Source organism: Heptranchias perlo, chromosome 33 (genome assembly GCF_035084215.1).
Source record: "Heptranchias perlo isolate sHepPer1 chromosome 33, sHepPer1.hap1, whole genome shotgun sequence".
Taxonomy (NCBI): Eukaryota; Metazoa; Chordata; class Chondrichthyes; order Hexanchiformes; family Hexanchidae; genus Heptranchias; species Heptranchias perlo.
In genome coordinates this window covers 905,233-921,255 of record NC_090357.1, presented here as the reverse complement: position 1 = coordinate 921,255, position 16,023 = coordinate 905,233, and the positions used below count along the sequence as shown (strand labels likewise).

The following is a 16,023-nucleotide window of genomic DNA, read 5'->3' as shown; positions in this document are numbered from 1 at the left end:
TGGCAGTGGTGGAGCTCGGTGTGACCCCATGTCTGCGGATAATGTCGCCCAGGGGCAGTATGTGGATATGGAAGAGGAGGAGGCCAGGGATAGAGTGATAGGAGGTCATGGTGCGAGGGCTGGAAAAAATAGCTATTGCTGCAGATGCTTCAGCAACAATTGGATAGCAAAGAGTGGAACCGAGCTCGGGCAGTCCTGCGAAGCGCCAGGGACATTTTACTGTGTTCAAAGTGTTAGATAAACACAAGTAGTTGTTGTTGTAACTTAACCCTTTATAACACACATTAAAGCCACTTCATCGTCGCTGGGTCAAAATCCTGGAACTCCCTCCCTAACAGCACTGTGGGAGAACCGTCACCACACGGACTGCAGCGGGTCAGGAAGGCGGCTCACCACCACCTTCTCAAGGGCAATTAGGGATGGGCAATAAATGCCGGCCTCGCCAGCGACGCCCACATCCTCAGAATGAATTTATAAAAAGTGTAATCCATGCTTATTTTAGTTAATCTGATATTTGTTTCTATTAGGGGTTGAAGTTTTGTCTCATGGCGTCTTGTAAAACTGAGAAAACCTGGAGTGATCTACAGGAGAGGTAGGAAAGAGTGCAGTGCTTGTAAATGAATACACTACAACATCCAAGGGTTATTACAAATGACACCAATGTATTTTTGTTTTCTTACTGTTTAATGCGGTATTGCTGCTGCTGGAGTTTTATCAGCACAGGACTGGGACTGAGCTGTGTTTGTAAGCTAGGTGTGGACTCACAGCCGTGCTCCCCCTCCCCCACCACTATCACACAACAGATTGAAACTCTCCATTATGAGCCTCTTCTGTGTAATCCATCTGAGAGCTTTACCCTTCATTCCAGCTGTGCTGTAGATGATCCGAGTATCCTTAACCCTGACCCAGGAAGTGAGAAGTGGGATACTGTGTCTCCAGCACTGAAATCCCTCATCTCCACAATCTGAAAAAATAACTAAACAAAAGAAAGGAAGGGAGATATCTTTGGAACTTGCAGAAGTCATCCATTCCCAGTATTATCTGATAGTTAAATATTCACCGTTGGGTTGGATACCTATTATTATTGATCCAATTCTTTAAGTCGTGATATGGAAATTGGAGTCCTTTTTTTTTAGTGAGTGAATGCAGCTTTTTTTTTTATTCATTCATGGGATGTGGGCGTCGCTGGCGAGGCCGGCATTTATTGCCCATCCCTAATTGCCCTTGAGAAGGTGGTGGTGAGCCGCCTTCCTGACCCGCTGCAGTCCGTGTGGTGAAGGTTCTCCCACAGTGTTAGGTCGGAAGTTCCAGGATTTTGACTCAACGACAATGAAGGAACGGCGATATATTTCCAAGTCAGGATGTTGTGTAACTTGGAGGGGAACGTGCAGGTGGTGTTGTTCCCATGTGCCTGCTGCCCTTGTCCTTCTAGGTGGTAGAGGTCGCGGGTTTGGGAGGTGCTGTCGAAGAAGCCTTGGCGAGTTGCTGCAGTGCATCTTGTAGATGCACATGGATAGCACGTTTGAGCAGGTGGTCACCCCACAGCTTAAGAAAGTGCAGGCAGAGAGGGACTGGGTGACTGCCAGACAGACAAGGTACTGGCCGTAATCTTCCAAACATCCTTAGATATAGGGGGTGGTGCCAGAGGACTGGAGAATTGCAAATGTTACACCCTTGCTCAAAAAAGAGTGTAAGGATAAACCCAGCAACTATAGGCCAGTCAGTTTAACCTCAGTGGTGGGGAAACTTTTAGAAACGATAATCCGGGACAGAATTAACAGTCACTTGGACGAGGGTGGATTGATTAGGGAAAGTCAGCATGGATTTGCTAAAGGCAAATCGTGTTCAACTAATCTGATAGAGTTTTTTGATGAGGTAACGGAGAGGATAGATGAGGGCAATGCAGTTGATGAGGTGTATATGGACTTTCAAAAGGCATTTGATAAAGTGCCGCACGGTAAGCTTATCTTCACTCCACGTGATATCAAGAAACGGCTGAGTGCACTGGATACAGCAAAGGCTATGGGCCCCGACCACATCCCGGCTGTAGTGCTGAAGACTTGTGCTCCAGAACTAGCTGCGCCTCTAGCCAAGCTGTTCCAGTACAGCTATAACACTGGCATCTACCCATCAATGTGGAAAATTGCCCAGGTATGTCCTGTCCACAAAAAGCAGGATAAATCCAATCCGGCCAATTACCGCCCCATCAGTCTACTCTCAATCATCGGCAAAGTGATGGAAGGTGTCATCGACAGTGCTATCAAGCAGCACTTACTCACCAATAACCTGCTCACCGATGCTCAGTTTGGGTTCCGCCAGGACCACTCTGCTCCAGAACTCATTACAGCCTTGGTCCAAACATGGACAAAAGAGCTGAATTCCAGAGGTGAGGTGAGAGTGACTGCCCTTGACATCAAGGCAGCATTTGACCGAGTGTGGCACCAAGGAGCCCTAATAAAATTGAAGTCAATGGGAATCAGGGGGAAAACTCTCCAGTGGCTGGAGTCATACCTAGCACAAAGGAAGATGGTAGTGGTTGTTGGAGGCCAATCATCTCAGCCCCAGGGCATTGCTGCAGGAGTTCCTCAGGGCAGTGTCCTAGGCCCAACCATCTTCAGCTGCTTCATCAATGACCTTCCCTCCATCATAAGGTCAGAAATGGGGATGTTCGTTGATGATTGCACAGTGTTCAGTTCCATTCGCAACCCCTCAAATAATGAAGCAGTCCGAGCCCGCATGCAGCAAGACCTGGACAACATTCAGGCTTGGGCTCATAAGTGGCAAGTAACATTCGCGCCAGATAAGTGCCAGGCAATGACCATCTCCAACAAGAGAGTGTCTGACCACCTCCCCTTGACATTCAACGGCATTACCATCACCGAATCCCCCACCATCAACATCCTGGGGGGTCACCATTGACCAGAAACTTAACTGGACCAGCCATATAAATACTGTGGCTACAAGAGCAGGTCAGAGGCTGGGTATTCTGCGGCGAGTGACTCACCTCCTGACTCCCCAAAGCCTTTCCACCATCTACAAGGCACAAGTCAGGAGTGTGATGGAATACTCTCCACTTGTCTGGATGAGTGCAGCTCCAACAACACTCAAGATGCTCGACACCACCCAGGACAAAGCGGCCCGCTTGATTGGCACCCCATCCACCACCCTAAACATTCACTCCCTTCACCACCGGCGCACTGTGGCTGCAGTGTGTACCATCCACAGGATGCACTGCAGCAACTCGCCAAGGCTTCTTCGACAGCACCTCCCAAACCCGCGACCTCTACCACTGAGAAGGACAAAAGCAGCAGGCACGTGGGAACAGCACCACCTGCACGTTCCCCTCCAAGTCACACACCATCCCGACTTGGAAATATATCGCCGTTCCTTCATCGTCGCTGGGTCAAAATCCTGGAACTCCCTTCCTAACAGCACTGTGGGAGAACCTTCACCACACGGACTGCAGCGGTTCAAGGTGGCGGCTCACCACCACCTTCTCAAGGACAATTAGGGATGGGCAATAAATGCCGGCCTCGCCAGCGACGCCCACATCCCATGAACGAATATATTTAAAAAAAAATTGAAGCCCATGGAATAAAGGGGGCAGTAGCAGCATGGATACAGAATTGGCTAAGTGACAGGAAACAGAGAGTAGTGGTGAACAATTGTTTTTCAGACTGGAGGGAGGTGTACAGTGGTGTCCCCCAGGGGTCGGTGCTGGGACCACTGCTTTTCTTGATATATATTAATGACTTGGACTTGGGTGTACAGGGCACAATTACAAAATTTGCAGATGACTCAAAACTTGGAAGTGTAGTGAACAGTGAGGAGGATAGTGATAGACTTCAAGAGGATATAGACAGGCTGGTGGAATGGGCAGACACACGTGGCAGATGAAATTTAACACAGAAAAATGCGAGGTGATACATTTCAGTAGGAAGAATGAGGAGAGGCAAAATAAACTAGAGGGAACAACTCTAAAAGGGGTACAGGAACAGAGAGATCTGGGGTTACATGTACACAAATCATTGAAGGTGGCAGGGCAGGTTGAGAAAGTGGTTAAAAAAGCATACGGGATCCTGGGCTTTATAAATAGAGGTATCGAGTATAAAAGTAAAGAAGTCATGATGAACCTTTATAAAACACTGGTTCGGCCTCAACTGGAGTATTGTGTCCAGTTCTGGGCACCGCACTTTAGGAAAGATGTGAAGGCCTCAGAGAGGGTGCAGAAGAGATTTACTAGAATGGTTCCAGGGATGAGGGACTTTAGTTATGTGGATAGACTGGAGAAGCTGGGGTTGTTCTCCTTGGAACAGAGACGGTTGCGAGGAGATTTCATAGAGGTATTCAAAATCATGAAGGGTCTAGACAGAGTAGATAGAGAGAAACTGTTCCCATTGGCGGAAGGGTCAAGAACTAGAGGGCGTAGATTTAAGGTGATTGGCAAAAGAACCAAAGGTGACATGAGGACAAACTTTTTTACACAGCGAGTGGTTATGATCTGGAATGCACTGCCCGAGGGGTTGGTGGAGGCAGATTCAATCATGGCCTTCAAAAGGGAACTGGATAAGTACTTGAAAGTAAAAAAATTTGCAGGGCGACGGGGATAGGGCCGGGGAGTGGGACTAGCTGGATTGCTCTTGCAGAGAGCTGGCACAGACTTGATGGGCCGAATACGAACATACGAATTTAGAGCAGGAGTAGGCCATTCGGCCCCTTGACCCTGCTCTGCCATTTGATAAGATCATGGCTGATCTGATTGTGACCTCAACCCTACTTTCCCGTCTACCCACTATAATCTTTGACTCCCTTGTTAATCAGGAATCCATCTAACTCAGCCTTAAAAATATTCAATGACCCTGCCTCCACCGCTCTCTGGGGAAGGGAGTTCCACAGACTCACGTCTGAGAAAAAATTTCTCCTCATCTCCGTCTTAAATGGGAAACCCCTTATTTTTAAACTGTGGTCCCCGAGTTCTAGTCTGTCCCACAAGGGGAAACATCCTCTCAGCATCTACCCCTTCAACTCCCTTCAGGATCTTATATGTTTCAATAAGATCACCTCTCATTCTGCTAATCTACAGTGTATTCAGGCCCAACTTGTCCAACCTTTCCTCATAAGATAACCCCCTCATCCCAGGAATCAATCGAGTGAACCTTCTCTGAACAAAGCAATTATGTCCTTTCTTAAGTAAGGAGACCAAAACTGCACACAGTATTCTAGATGTGGTCTCACCAATGCCCAGTACAACTGTAGTAAAACATCTCGACTTTTATATTCCATTCCCCTTGCAATAAATGACAACATTCCATTTGCCTTCCTAATCACTTGCTGTACCTGCAGACTAACTTTTTGTGGCCTCCTTCTGTGCTGTGACCTTTCTACGATTCTAGGTGGTACACACCGCAACAACACTTTTAACTCGATTCTGCCTTGGAGGCACTGACCGTTTTGTCCTTTTTAGTTGTCATTTCTTTCCAAAATGCTTCACTTTACTCACCTGCCCTGCTGCAGCTGACTGCCAGATGTACCGCTTCCTGCAGAAGGTGCACATTACTGAATTTCACATCAATACTGCTCTTCCATCTTGCAACTGCACCTCAGACCTCAAACCTCAAACCAACACAGTCTCAACACCTGGCAAGAGAGAAGAGGGTAGAACACCATATTAAGGGAAAGAGAGAACTTTGCAAACCAAATTCCATACGAGCAGCTAATCTGAAAAAGCTTCACTGCTCACTTGCTACTTCTCCAAAAATCTGTTTATCGAGAGAGCGGACTGGATTGGCCGAGCCTGCAGTCCTTTCAGATGCCTCGGTGCTCAGAGCTTCTCTGAACTCCTGTGCTTTGCAATTAATCCGTTAAATCTGTTGGCAGTCTCATAGGAAGCAATTATTAGATCTGAAACACTTTAGAACCTTCCTACTTCAAAATATCCTGTTTCTTTAGGTCTTAAAATTGTTTTTTCTTTCTCATTGCATTTTCGCTCACAAAAAGGATGCAATATTAAGTGGAGATGTTGTTCGTGACAATTCATTGACTCCTGTTAGAAAGACTGACTTGCATTTATATAGTGCCTGTCACGCTCTCAGGCCGTCCCAAAGCACTACAGCCAGTTAAGTATTTTTTTGAAGTGTAGTCACTGCTGAAATGTAAGAAATACAGCAGCCAATTTTTGCACAGCAAGGTCCCACAAACAGCAATGTGATAATGACCAGAGAAACTATTTTTAGGTGTTGGGTGAGGGATAAATATTGTCCAGGACACCAGGGAGAACTTCCCTGCTTTTCAAATAGTGCTGTGGGACCTTTTACATCCACCTGAGAGGGCACATGGGGCATTGATATAACGTCTCATCCGAAAGACGGCCCCTCCGACAGTGCAGCGCTCCCTCGGTACTGCCCCTCCGACAGTGCGGCGCTCCCTCGGTACTGCCCCTCCGACAGTGCGGCGCTCCCTCGGTACTGCCCCTCCGACAGTGCGGCGCTCCCTCGGTACTGCCCCTCCGACAGTGCGGCGCTCCCTCGGTACTGCCCCTCCGACAGTGCGGCGCTCCCTCGGTACTGCCCCTCCGACAGTGCGGCGCTCCCTCGGTACTGCCCCTCCGACAGTGCGGCGCTCCCTCGGTACTGCCCCTCCGACAGTGCGGCGCTCCCTCGGTACTGCCCCTCCGACAGTGCGGCGCTCCCTCGGTACTGCCCCTCCGACAGTGCGGCGCTCCCTCGGTACTGCCCCTCCGACAGTGCGGCGCTCCCTCGGTACTGCCCCTCCGACAGTGCGGCGCTCCCTCGGTACTGCCCCTCCGACAGTGCGGCGCTCCCTCGGTACTGCCCCTCCGACAGTGCGGCGCTCCCTCGGTACTGCCCCTCCGACAGTGCGGCGCTCCCTCGGTACTGCCCCTCCGACAGTGCGGCGCTCCCTCGGTACTGCCCCTCCGACAGTGCGGCGCTCCCTCGGTACTGCCCCTCCGACAGTGCGGCGCTCCCTCGGTACTGCCCCTCCGACAGTGCGGCGCTCCCTCGGTACTGCCCCTCCGACAGTGCGGCGCTCCCTCGGTACTGCCCCTCCGACAGTGCGGCGCTCCCTCGGTACTGCCCCTCCGACAGTGCGGCGCTCCCTCGGTACTGCCCCTCCGACAGTGCAGCGCTCCCTCGGTACTGCCCCTCCGACAGTGCAGCGCTCCCTCGGTACTGCCCCTCCGACAGTGCAGCGCTCCCTCGGTACTGCACTGGAGTGTCAGCCTGGATTTTGTGGTCAAGTCTCTGGAGTGGGGCTTGAATGAACCCCTGACCTCCTGACTCGGGGTCAGAGTGCTACCCACTGATCTGCGGCTGACACTAAGTCAGATTCCTGTGTTGCCTGTGTCCCGTATATATTGATGTGGAGATGCCGGTGATGGACTGGGGTGGACAAATGTAAGGAATCTTACAACACCAGGTTATAGTCCAACAGTTTTATTTGAAAATCACAAGCTTTCGGAGCTTCCCTCCTTCGTCAGGTGAGTGAGTGAAAGGTTCTCAAATCGCATAGCTTATATTAGGCTGGGACACGATCACACCAATCAAAGGTGTCATTGGTGTTCGGACAGGTTAGCTGCGGAAAACATTACATCCCAGTATATTGAATACACAATGGGTCAGATTACAAAGCCAGAGAGAGAGAAAGAGACCCGAAAGGCAGAGAGAGAGAGAGAATGTCCAGTTGTATTAAAAACAGATAACTTTTTTTTTCCTGCTGGTGGGGTTACGTGTAGCGTGACATGAATCCAAGATCTCGGTTGAGGCCGTCCTCATGGGTGCGGAACTTGGCTATCAATTTCTGCTCGACGATTTTGCGTTGTCGTGTGTCTCGAAGGCCGCCTTGGAGAACGCTTACCCGAAGATCGGTGGCTGAATGTCCTTGACTGCTGAAGTGTTCCCCGACTGGGAGGGAACCCTCCTGTCTGGCGATTGTTGCGCGGTGTCCGTTCATCCGTTGTCGCAGTGTCTGCGTGGTCTCGCCGATGTACCATGCTCTTGGCATCCTTTCCTGCAACGTATGAGGTAGACAATGTTGGCCATCCCCATGCCTCCACTACTCGCCTTCAAACAGCCACCCAACCTCAAACGGACCATCATTTGCAGCAAATTACCCAGCTTTCAGGAGAACAGGTCCACGACACCACACAACCCTGCCACGGCAACCTCTGCAAGACATGCCAGATCATCGACACAGATACCACCATCACACGAGAGGACACCACCCACCAGGTACATGGTTCATACTCCTGTGACTCGGCCAACATTGTCTACCTCATATGTTGCGGGAAAGGATGCCCCGGAGCATGGTACATTGGCGAGAACATGCAGACACTGCGACAACGGATGAACGCACACCGCGCAACAATCGCCAGACAGGAGGGTTCCCTCCCAGTCGGGGAACACTTCAGCAGTCAAGGACATTCAGCCACCGATCTTCGGGTAAGCGTTCTCCAAGGCGGCCTTCGAGACACATGACAACGCAAAATCGTCGAGCAGAAATTGATAGCCAAGTTCCGCACCCATGAGGACGGCCTCAACCGGGATCTTGGGTTCATGTCGCGCTACACGTAACCCCACCAGCAGGAAAAAAAAAGTTATCTGTTTTTAATACAACTGGACATTCTCTCTCTCTCTCTCTCTCTCTCTCTCTCTCTCTCTCTTTGCCTTTCGTGTCTCTTTCTCTGGCTTTGTAATCTGACCCATTGTGTATTCAGTATACTGGGATGTAATGTTTTCCGTGGCTAACCTGTCTGAACACCAATGACACCTTTGATTGGTGTGATCGTGTCCCAGCCTAATATAAGCTATGCGATTTGAGAACCCGTCACTCACTCACCTGACGAAGGAGGTAAGCTCCGAAAGCTTGTGATTTTCAAATAAAACTGTTGGACTATAACCTGGTGTTGTAAGATTCCTTACATTTTCCCGTATATATTGGTAGCAATTCTGCAGCATTCTCTGGTTGAATGTGTTGTGTATTTCTCTACAGTTTAAACCGTGTTCGACAGCAGCTTGGCCTTGTTCCGCGGACAGGATGGAATGACCTTGTGCCTAGCGATGCTTATCTACGTGCCCATTTAACCAGTCAGCACAATAGGCGGAAGGTGCACTCCCCATCTTACCTGCCCAGGTAACTTATTTCCAAGGTTTCCTGTGGAACATAGGAACAGGACGAGGCCTTTCAGCCCCTCGAGTCTGTTTCGCCATTCAATTAGATCATGGCTGATCTGCATCTTGACTCCATTTTCCCACCTTTGCTCCATATCCCTGCGTACTCTTACCCATCAAAAATCTATTGATCTCAGACTTGAAAATTACATTTGACCCCCAACATCCACAGCCTTTTGGGGGAAGAGAGTTCCAGATTTCCACTACGCTTTGTGTGGAAAAAGTGCTTCCTGATTTCACTCCTAAATGGCCTAGCTCTAATTTTTAGATTATAGCCCATGTTCTGAATGCCCCCAACTGAGGAAATAGTGTCTCTGTAACTACCTTATCGAGTCCTGTTATAATTGTAAACACCTCGATCAGATGCCCCATCATCCTTCTAAACTTAAGGGAATACAATCCAACTTTATGCTCCTGCCCTCTAACCACGATGTTACGGGCAGCTCGGCGTTGGGTGGGCAGGCCAGACTCTCATGGGCCTGCAGCAGTATCCTAAAGGGGAGGGCTGGAAACATTGTGGGGGGTGGCTGCTAAACAGAGCAGCAGGTATCTGCGTCGGGAAGTTTAATCAGCACAATCTAACAGCAAGGAGATGAACTGAAGGAAGCCTTAATCCTCAAATCTCCCAAATGAATGAAGAAATTATGAGTTCCGGTCCTGCTTTCAGCTTTGCCATACCCGTGCCCACCCCCCCCCCCGACCCGTGCCCCCCCACGGTTCAAGGTGGCAGCGCTGATTGACAAGAAAAGTGCGCTGGGGGTCCTGACAATGCCATTTGACCCCCCCCCCCCCCCCCCCCTGTTTGAATAGTTTAATTAATTCCCCACCTGTTCCTGATGGGTGGGCTGATGCCTAAATCGGGGTCCGTCTGAAAATTGGAACGGACGGACCTCCAGTGCTAAGTCAGCATTTATTGTATTCCCGGTTTTTGTGTCGCTACTGCACCTTTCAGAGGTGTGAACGAGGCAGCCCCTTACTGTCTTCATTGAAGGGTTCAGAGAGGCACAAAGTTTTTATTATAAGGGATTGTCATTTCCTGAGGGACAGTGGGAGAATACACAGGGATGTGGAGAAGGCAGCATTTCAGATCAATCATAATTGTTATTAGGGTTGTATTCATGTAATTGTTCAATATTCTCTATTACCTTTTACCTTCCTGTAATTAGCTGGGTGATAATTTCCTCCTCTGCACTAACTTGCCCTCCTAGGCTGTTGATTACGTCTGATGGAGTTCATAACGGACCCTCTGCTGACCTTAGACGGGGCCTCCGGGTAGTGGTCCCTCCACTGCTCAATGAAAAGGCCAATGGGAGGTAAGGGAATTTATAGAGAAAGCATAGTGATTATATAGTTAAAATAATACCCGATTATGATCAGATTTTACAAAAAAGGAGTTTTGCTGTGAGGACCCCTTTTATGAGGGATTTCTCCATCAGGAAGCCTTGGGTTGCTCTCCGGCACCTCCTAGCGGTCAGTGCCTGAATGACATCGGCCGAGTCCTGAGCACAGACCCTCCAGCCTGGCTTCATGGCTGGAGAATAGATTCTAGGGCAGCTGAGGCCAACCAGAAAAAGGACTGCACTTCAAAAGTACTCCATTGGCTGTGAAGTGCTTTGGGACATCCTGAGGATGTGAAAGGGGCTATATAAATGTAAGTTCTTTCTTTTATTACAAACCAACATATTCAAGTCCACTCCAGGACTTGACTACAACATCCAGGCTGACACTGCAGTGCAGTACTGAGGGAGTGCCGCACTGTCAGAGGTGCCGACTTTTAGATGAGACATTAAATCGAGGCCTTATCTACCTGTTTCAGTGGTTCATGTTGTTGTTAAAAACTCCGTATAACTATTGAAAGACGAGCTGAGGGTTCTCCCCATGTCAATGTTTCTACCTCTACCCAGATCCACATTAATCAGTTACTCATTTTATTTGCTGTTTCCGGGATCTTGCTCTGCACGAATTGGCCTGCCACAGTTGCCTATATTGGCTGTAACTCACAGGCTGTGATGGCTCTGGGTTTCTAGAAGATGTGCTAGGTGCTATATAAATGCAAGCTCATTCTTAATTTAAAAAACTGCTTTCGTGTTGCACATAGGAAAGCACGCCCCTCTGTGTGTTTCTGCTACGAGTGGCTTAAATCTGCCCTAATATTCTGTTTTTTCTTTTCCCTGTACCTAACAGTGACAGCATGACTGTCTCTCTGCCCCATATAATATTCATACAGGTTTAAAGCGCTTTACATACAATGAATAACTTTGAAGTGCAGCAGCTGTTGTAATGTAGGTATGTGTGGCAGCCATTTTGCACACAGGAAGATCCCATAAACAGCAATTAGATGAATGACCAGTTAATTTCTCTGAGGGAGGAGGCTTTAGTCACAGTTTATATCGGTGGAGAATGAGTTTTGTGGCGTTGCCATGTTATCAAGATGCTGTTCAGTTCGGTGCCAGTGATTTTGTTTTCTGTGAATGTGCTGTTTGAACAGAGAAGAGGGTCCGAGGAATGCAGTGAACTCTGGCTTTCAGCAGCCAGGCAATCGTCTAAAACGTACCGACAGCCCAGACTACGCCATGATTCGCCCTGCAGATCTCCCTCTGCAGGTAAGACTCTGTTATAGGAGGGTGTTTTATATCTGTGTTTGATAAAATCCTTCTGTTGATTGTTGTTTTTGCAGAGAGACTATTTTTCTTTCCAATGTTCTCCGTTTCTCAGCCGAAGACTTTTGTTCCTTGCTGGGGCATGGGTTACAGTTCCACAGTGTGGGTTGCTCTCCAGTACCTCTGCAAGCGGCACTGAGTACTGACATTCTATTCTACCATGGATGGCATCGCAGTTGAGCGTGATCAGGTTCTCACCTGGCACCCGCACGTCCCAACTGGACTCACCAGATAATGATCTTGGGCTTTCCCCTCCCTAGTGCCTGGGCACTGTGGACAGTCAGTACCCCCCTGGGCACTGTGGACAGTCAGTACCCCCCTGGGCACTGTGGACAGTCAGTACCCCCCTGGGCACTGTGGACAGTCAGTACCCCCCTGGGCACTGTGGACAGTCAGTACCCCCCTGGGCACTGTGGACAGTCAGTACCCCCCTGGGCACTGTGGACAGTCAGTACCCCCCTGGGCACTGTGGACAGTCAGTACCCCCCTGGGCACTGTGGACAGTCAGTACCCCCCTGGGCACTGTGGACAGTCAGTACCCCCCTGGGCACTGTGGACAGTCAGTACCCCCCTGGGCACTGTGGACAGTCAGTACCCCCCTGGGCACTGTGGACAGTCAGTACCCCCCTGGGCACTGTGGACAGTCAGTACCCCCCTGGGCACTGTGGACAGTCAGTACCCCCCCAAGTGATGTATTTGTGCACTGAGCCATCATTTGAATGGCGAGCTCCTTGTGCAAGTGGTACCAGGGAGTTGATCTCAACAACTGAAGTCAACAACCTCAGCTTGCAGTTTAGAGTAGGAGACATTAGGGTAGAAATTGCAGTCAGCACCTCCCTTGTTTGAATGCTAAAGAAAGAAAGGACTTGCATTTATATAGTGCCTTTCATGACCTCAGGACGTCCCAAAGCGCTTTACAAACTATTAAGTACTTTTGAAGTGTCGTCACTGTTGTAATGTAGGAAACGCGGCAGCCAATTTGCGCACAGCAAGGTCCCACAAACAGGAATATGATAGTGACCAGATAATCTGTTTCAGTGATGTTGGATGAGGGATAAATATTGACCAGGACATCAGGGAGAACTCCCCTGCTCTTCTTCGAAATAATGTCATGGGATCTTTTACGTCCACCTGAGAGGGCAGATGGGGCCTCGGTTCAACATCTCATCCGAAAGGCTGCCCCTCTGACGATGCAGCACTCCCTCGGTACTGCATTCCACGGAGTGCGACTTGAACCCTAAACCTTCTGACTCAGAGGCGAGAATGCTACCACTGAGCCATGGCTGACACCTGTTGTATTATGCTTAATACAATCAGACCCACCTGGGTTAAAATAGTGCAGAAAGGAATTTGGTACGAGTGCGGTAAGTATTTGTGCAAGAATGGCACTGACTGTAATTCTACCCTTTTGAGTTGTTGCAAACCAATTATTGTACGTGGCATTTTCACCGATCCCACAGTCCCAGCAGGAGCCGAGGTCAAAGGAAGCATGGGTTGGAGAATTGGCTCTACAGTGTTGTAGCTCTGTCTACGGTTCATGTTCCCTTTGATCTTGGCCTCCTGCTAGGAGCACAGGACCAGTGAATTCACTCTGACATTTAGCACCTGATCTAGCTGAGGAGTTACTCTGGTAAAATTCTGTTCAGTATTATTCCTGGCAATTTTTTTTATTTCCTGCAGAACTCTGGAGATTGATTTTCTCACAAACTGATGCCAACAACAGCACAGCATTTATTCCTGGGCCTGGTGTCGAGAGGGAGCATGTATTCCCCAAACAATCTCAAATTTTAAGAGAGTGTGGCTCAGTTTGGCATCACTCTTGGCTGTGGATCAGAAGCTTGTGAATTCAAGCTCCCAGGCGGTACTGAGGGAGTGCTGCATTGTCTCGGGTGTTTCTCTTCACAGGAGAGGTTAACCCCGTCAGGTGGTTATTAAAGATCCCATGACACGGTTTGAAAAAGGACAGGAAACTCTCCAGGTGTCCTGGCCAACATTCCTGCCTCAACCAGCAGCATCAAACCAGATTAACTGGTGGATCTCATTGCTGTTTGTGGGATCTTACTGCTCTTATTGTTTTTACTATTTCCTGTTAATACAGAATATTCTGGGAAAAGCAAGACTATTGGAAATGATATGATTTTATTTGTTTTCAGAACGTTCTCTCAATGTCACCTTATGGAGGAGACAAGGAGTCATCAAGAACTTTGAGCCAGAGCCCGGGGCGTGAGCGGGTAAGAGAGCAAAGCATCTCGATCCCTGGTCAGTGCCCAGATAGCAGATCTCAGCAGGAGGGGTGGGGCAAATCAATGCAGTGCCCCAAGGAGGTGGGGGTGGGGTGGTTTGGGGGAGGGGTTAGGGTGGGGGGTGGTTGTGGGGGGGTGGTTAGTGGGTGGGGGGGTGGTTAGTGGGTGGGGGGGTGGTTAGTGGGTGGGGGGGTGGTTAGTGGGTGGGGGGGTGGTTAGTGGGTGGGGGGGTGGTTAGTGGGTGGGGGGGTGGTTAGTGGGTGGGGGGGTGGTTAGTGGGTGGGGGGGTGGTTAGTGGGTGGGGGGGTGGTTAGTGGGTGGGGGGGTGGTTAGTGGGTGGGGGGGTGGTTAGTGGGTGGGGGGGTGGTTAGTGGGTGGGGGGGTGGTTAGTGGGGGGGTGGTTTGGGTGGGGGGTGGATTGGGTGGGGGGGTTTGGGGGGGTGGTTAGGGTAGGGGGGGGTTTGGTGGGGGTGTGGATTGGGTGGGGGGGGGGGTTAGTGGGGGGGGTTGGTAGGGTGGGGGGGGTTAGGGTGGGGGGGGGTTTGGGGGGGTGGGGGGGTTGAGGGATCAAAGAATCAGCTGCATTCTGCAACCCCATCCCCAAAATGCAGCTGCCAGGAGTGAGACAAGTGCAGTGTGGGCTCACTGATATCTCTGAGTGCCACCACGACTTGTGGTAAAGCAGCTCCCCCGACAGATGGAGTACCATTAGGAACTCCCTGGGAGGAGGATGGGCATGATTCACCCACAGGAATGTGGATTTTTATTTGTTGTCCCTCTTTAGGTCTCTGTGGGGCATCCACCTGGCCAAGGAGGCAGGGAGAGAGGCCTCCTGACTCCAGGCTTGTACAGTGCCTTTGTTCACCTGTTTGTTGGGGGATGCCATGGGGAGCGAGTCGCTCCCAGATATTCTCTCCTCCCCATCCAAATGGGGGAGTTTCTCCGGCACAGACAGATAGTCGGTGGGGGGAGTGGCCAGATTAGGATATCCTCGGACCAGCATAATAAGCACTGACACGTCTCTCCGGCGGTGTGACCTAACTTTATCCCGTCTGGTCTGCTTGTAGCAGTTTGCAGCATGCAGTTTCTTCAGGGAAAACAAGTCGTTTGCCTGGAACTTTGTGGACTCATTCATCTCAGAGGTGCTTCGAGATGAGTTGGTGCCTGACGCCCTCATGGAAGTGCTGTCAGGTGTCTACACTAAGGTACTACAGGCGACACTGTATTGTTAATAATAATGTCTCCTAATAATTTGTATAAGCGACAACTTTCATTGAATGTACAGCACAGAAACAGGCCATTCGGCCCAACATGTCTATGCAGGTGTTTGTGCTCCACATGAGCCTCCTCCCACCCCTCTTCATCTGACCCTATCAGCATATCCTTCTATTCCTTTCTACCTCATGTACTTATCTAGCCTCCCCTTAAATGTATCTATACTATTCACCCCAACTACTCCATGTGGTAGTGAGTTCCATAGTCTAACTACTTTGAGTAAAAAGATTTCTCCTGAATTCCATATTGAATTTATTAGTGACTATCGTATATTTATGGTCCCTAATTTTGGTCTCCCCCACAAGTGGAAACATCTTCTCTGTCTACCCTATCAAATTTTAAAGGCCTGTGACAGGTCATCCCTCAGTCTTCTCTTTTCTAGAGAAAAGAGCCCCAGCCTGTTCAATTTTTCCTGATAGTTATAACCTCTCAGTTCTGGTATCCTCCCTGTGAATCTTTTTTGCACTTTCTCCGGTGCTTCTATATCCCTTTTGTAATATGGAGACCAGAACTGTGCACAGTGCTCCAAGTGTGGTCTAACCAAGGCATATGGAGACCAGAATTGTGCACAATGCTCCAAGTGTGGTCTACATGGTAGGTTGTTACATAAGGTTAAATCTCACGGGATCCAAGGTGAGGTAGCCAATTGGATACAAA

At 49.6% G+C, this 16,023-nt stretch overlaps 2 protein-coding genes across 4 annotated transcripts in view; one reads left to right on the top strand and one right to left on the bottom strand.

Annotated features, from left to right (window-relative positions):
- Nucleotides 1–215, bottom strand: part of hmbsb (hydroxymethylbilane synthase, b) — a 14,627-nt gene extending 14,412 nt beyond the window's left edge. Inside the window, exon 1 of the mRNA XM_067970705.1 lies at nt 158–215. Coding sequence (XP_067826806.1) covers nt 158–215 — 58 coding nt within the window. The remainder of the gene's footprint in view (nt 1–157) is intronic.
- Nucleotides 1–16,023, top strand: part of LOC137301371 (uncharacterized) — a 37,990-nt gene that overhangs the window by 9,886 nt on the left and 12,081 nt on the right. Inside the window, exons 2-7 of one of the 3 annotated variants that reach the window (XM_067970827.1) lie at nt 528–592; nt 9,010–9,150; nt 10,397–10,501; nt 11,677–11,791; nt 14,002–14,079; nt 15,159–15,296. In XM_067970827.1, the coding sequence (XP_067826928.1) occupies nt 546–592; nt 9,010–9,150; nt 10,397–10,501; nt 11,677–11,791; nt 14,002–14,079; nt 15,159–15,296 (624 nt within the window). In that variant the 5' untranslated portion in view covers nt 528–545. Of the gene's footprint in view, nt 1–50; nt 593–9,009; nt 9,151–10,396; nt 10,502–11,676; nt 11,792–14,001; nt 14,080–15,158; nt 15,297–16,023 lie in introns of those variants that run through there. The other 2 variants (XM_067970826.1, XM_067970828.1) reach the window with 2 other exon arrangements.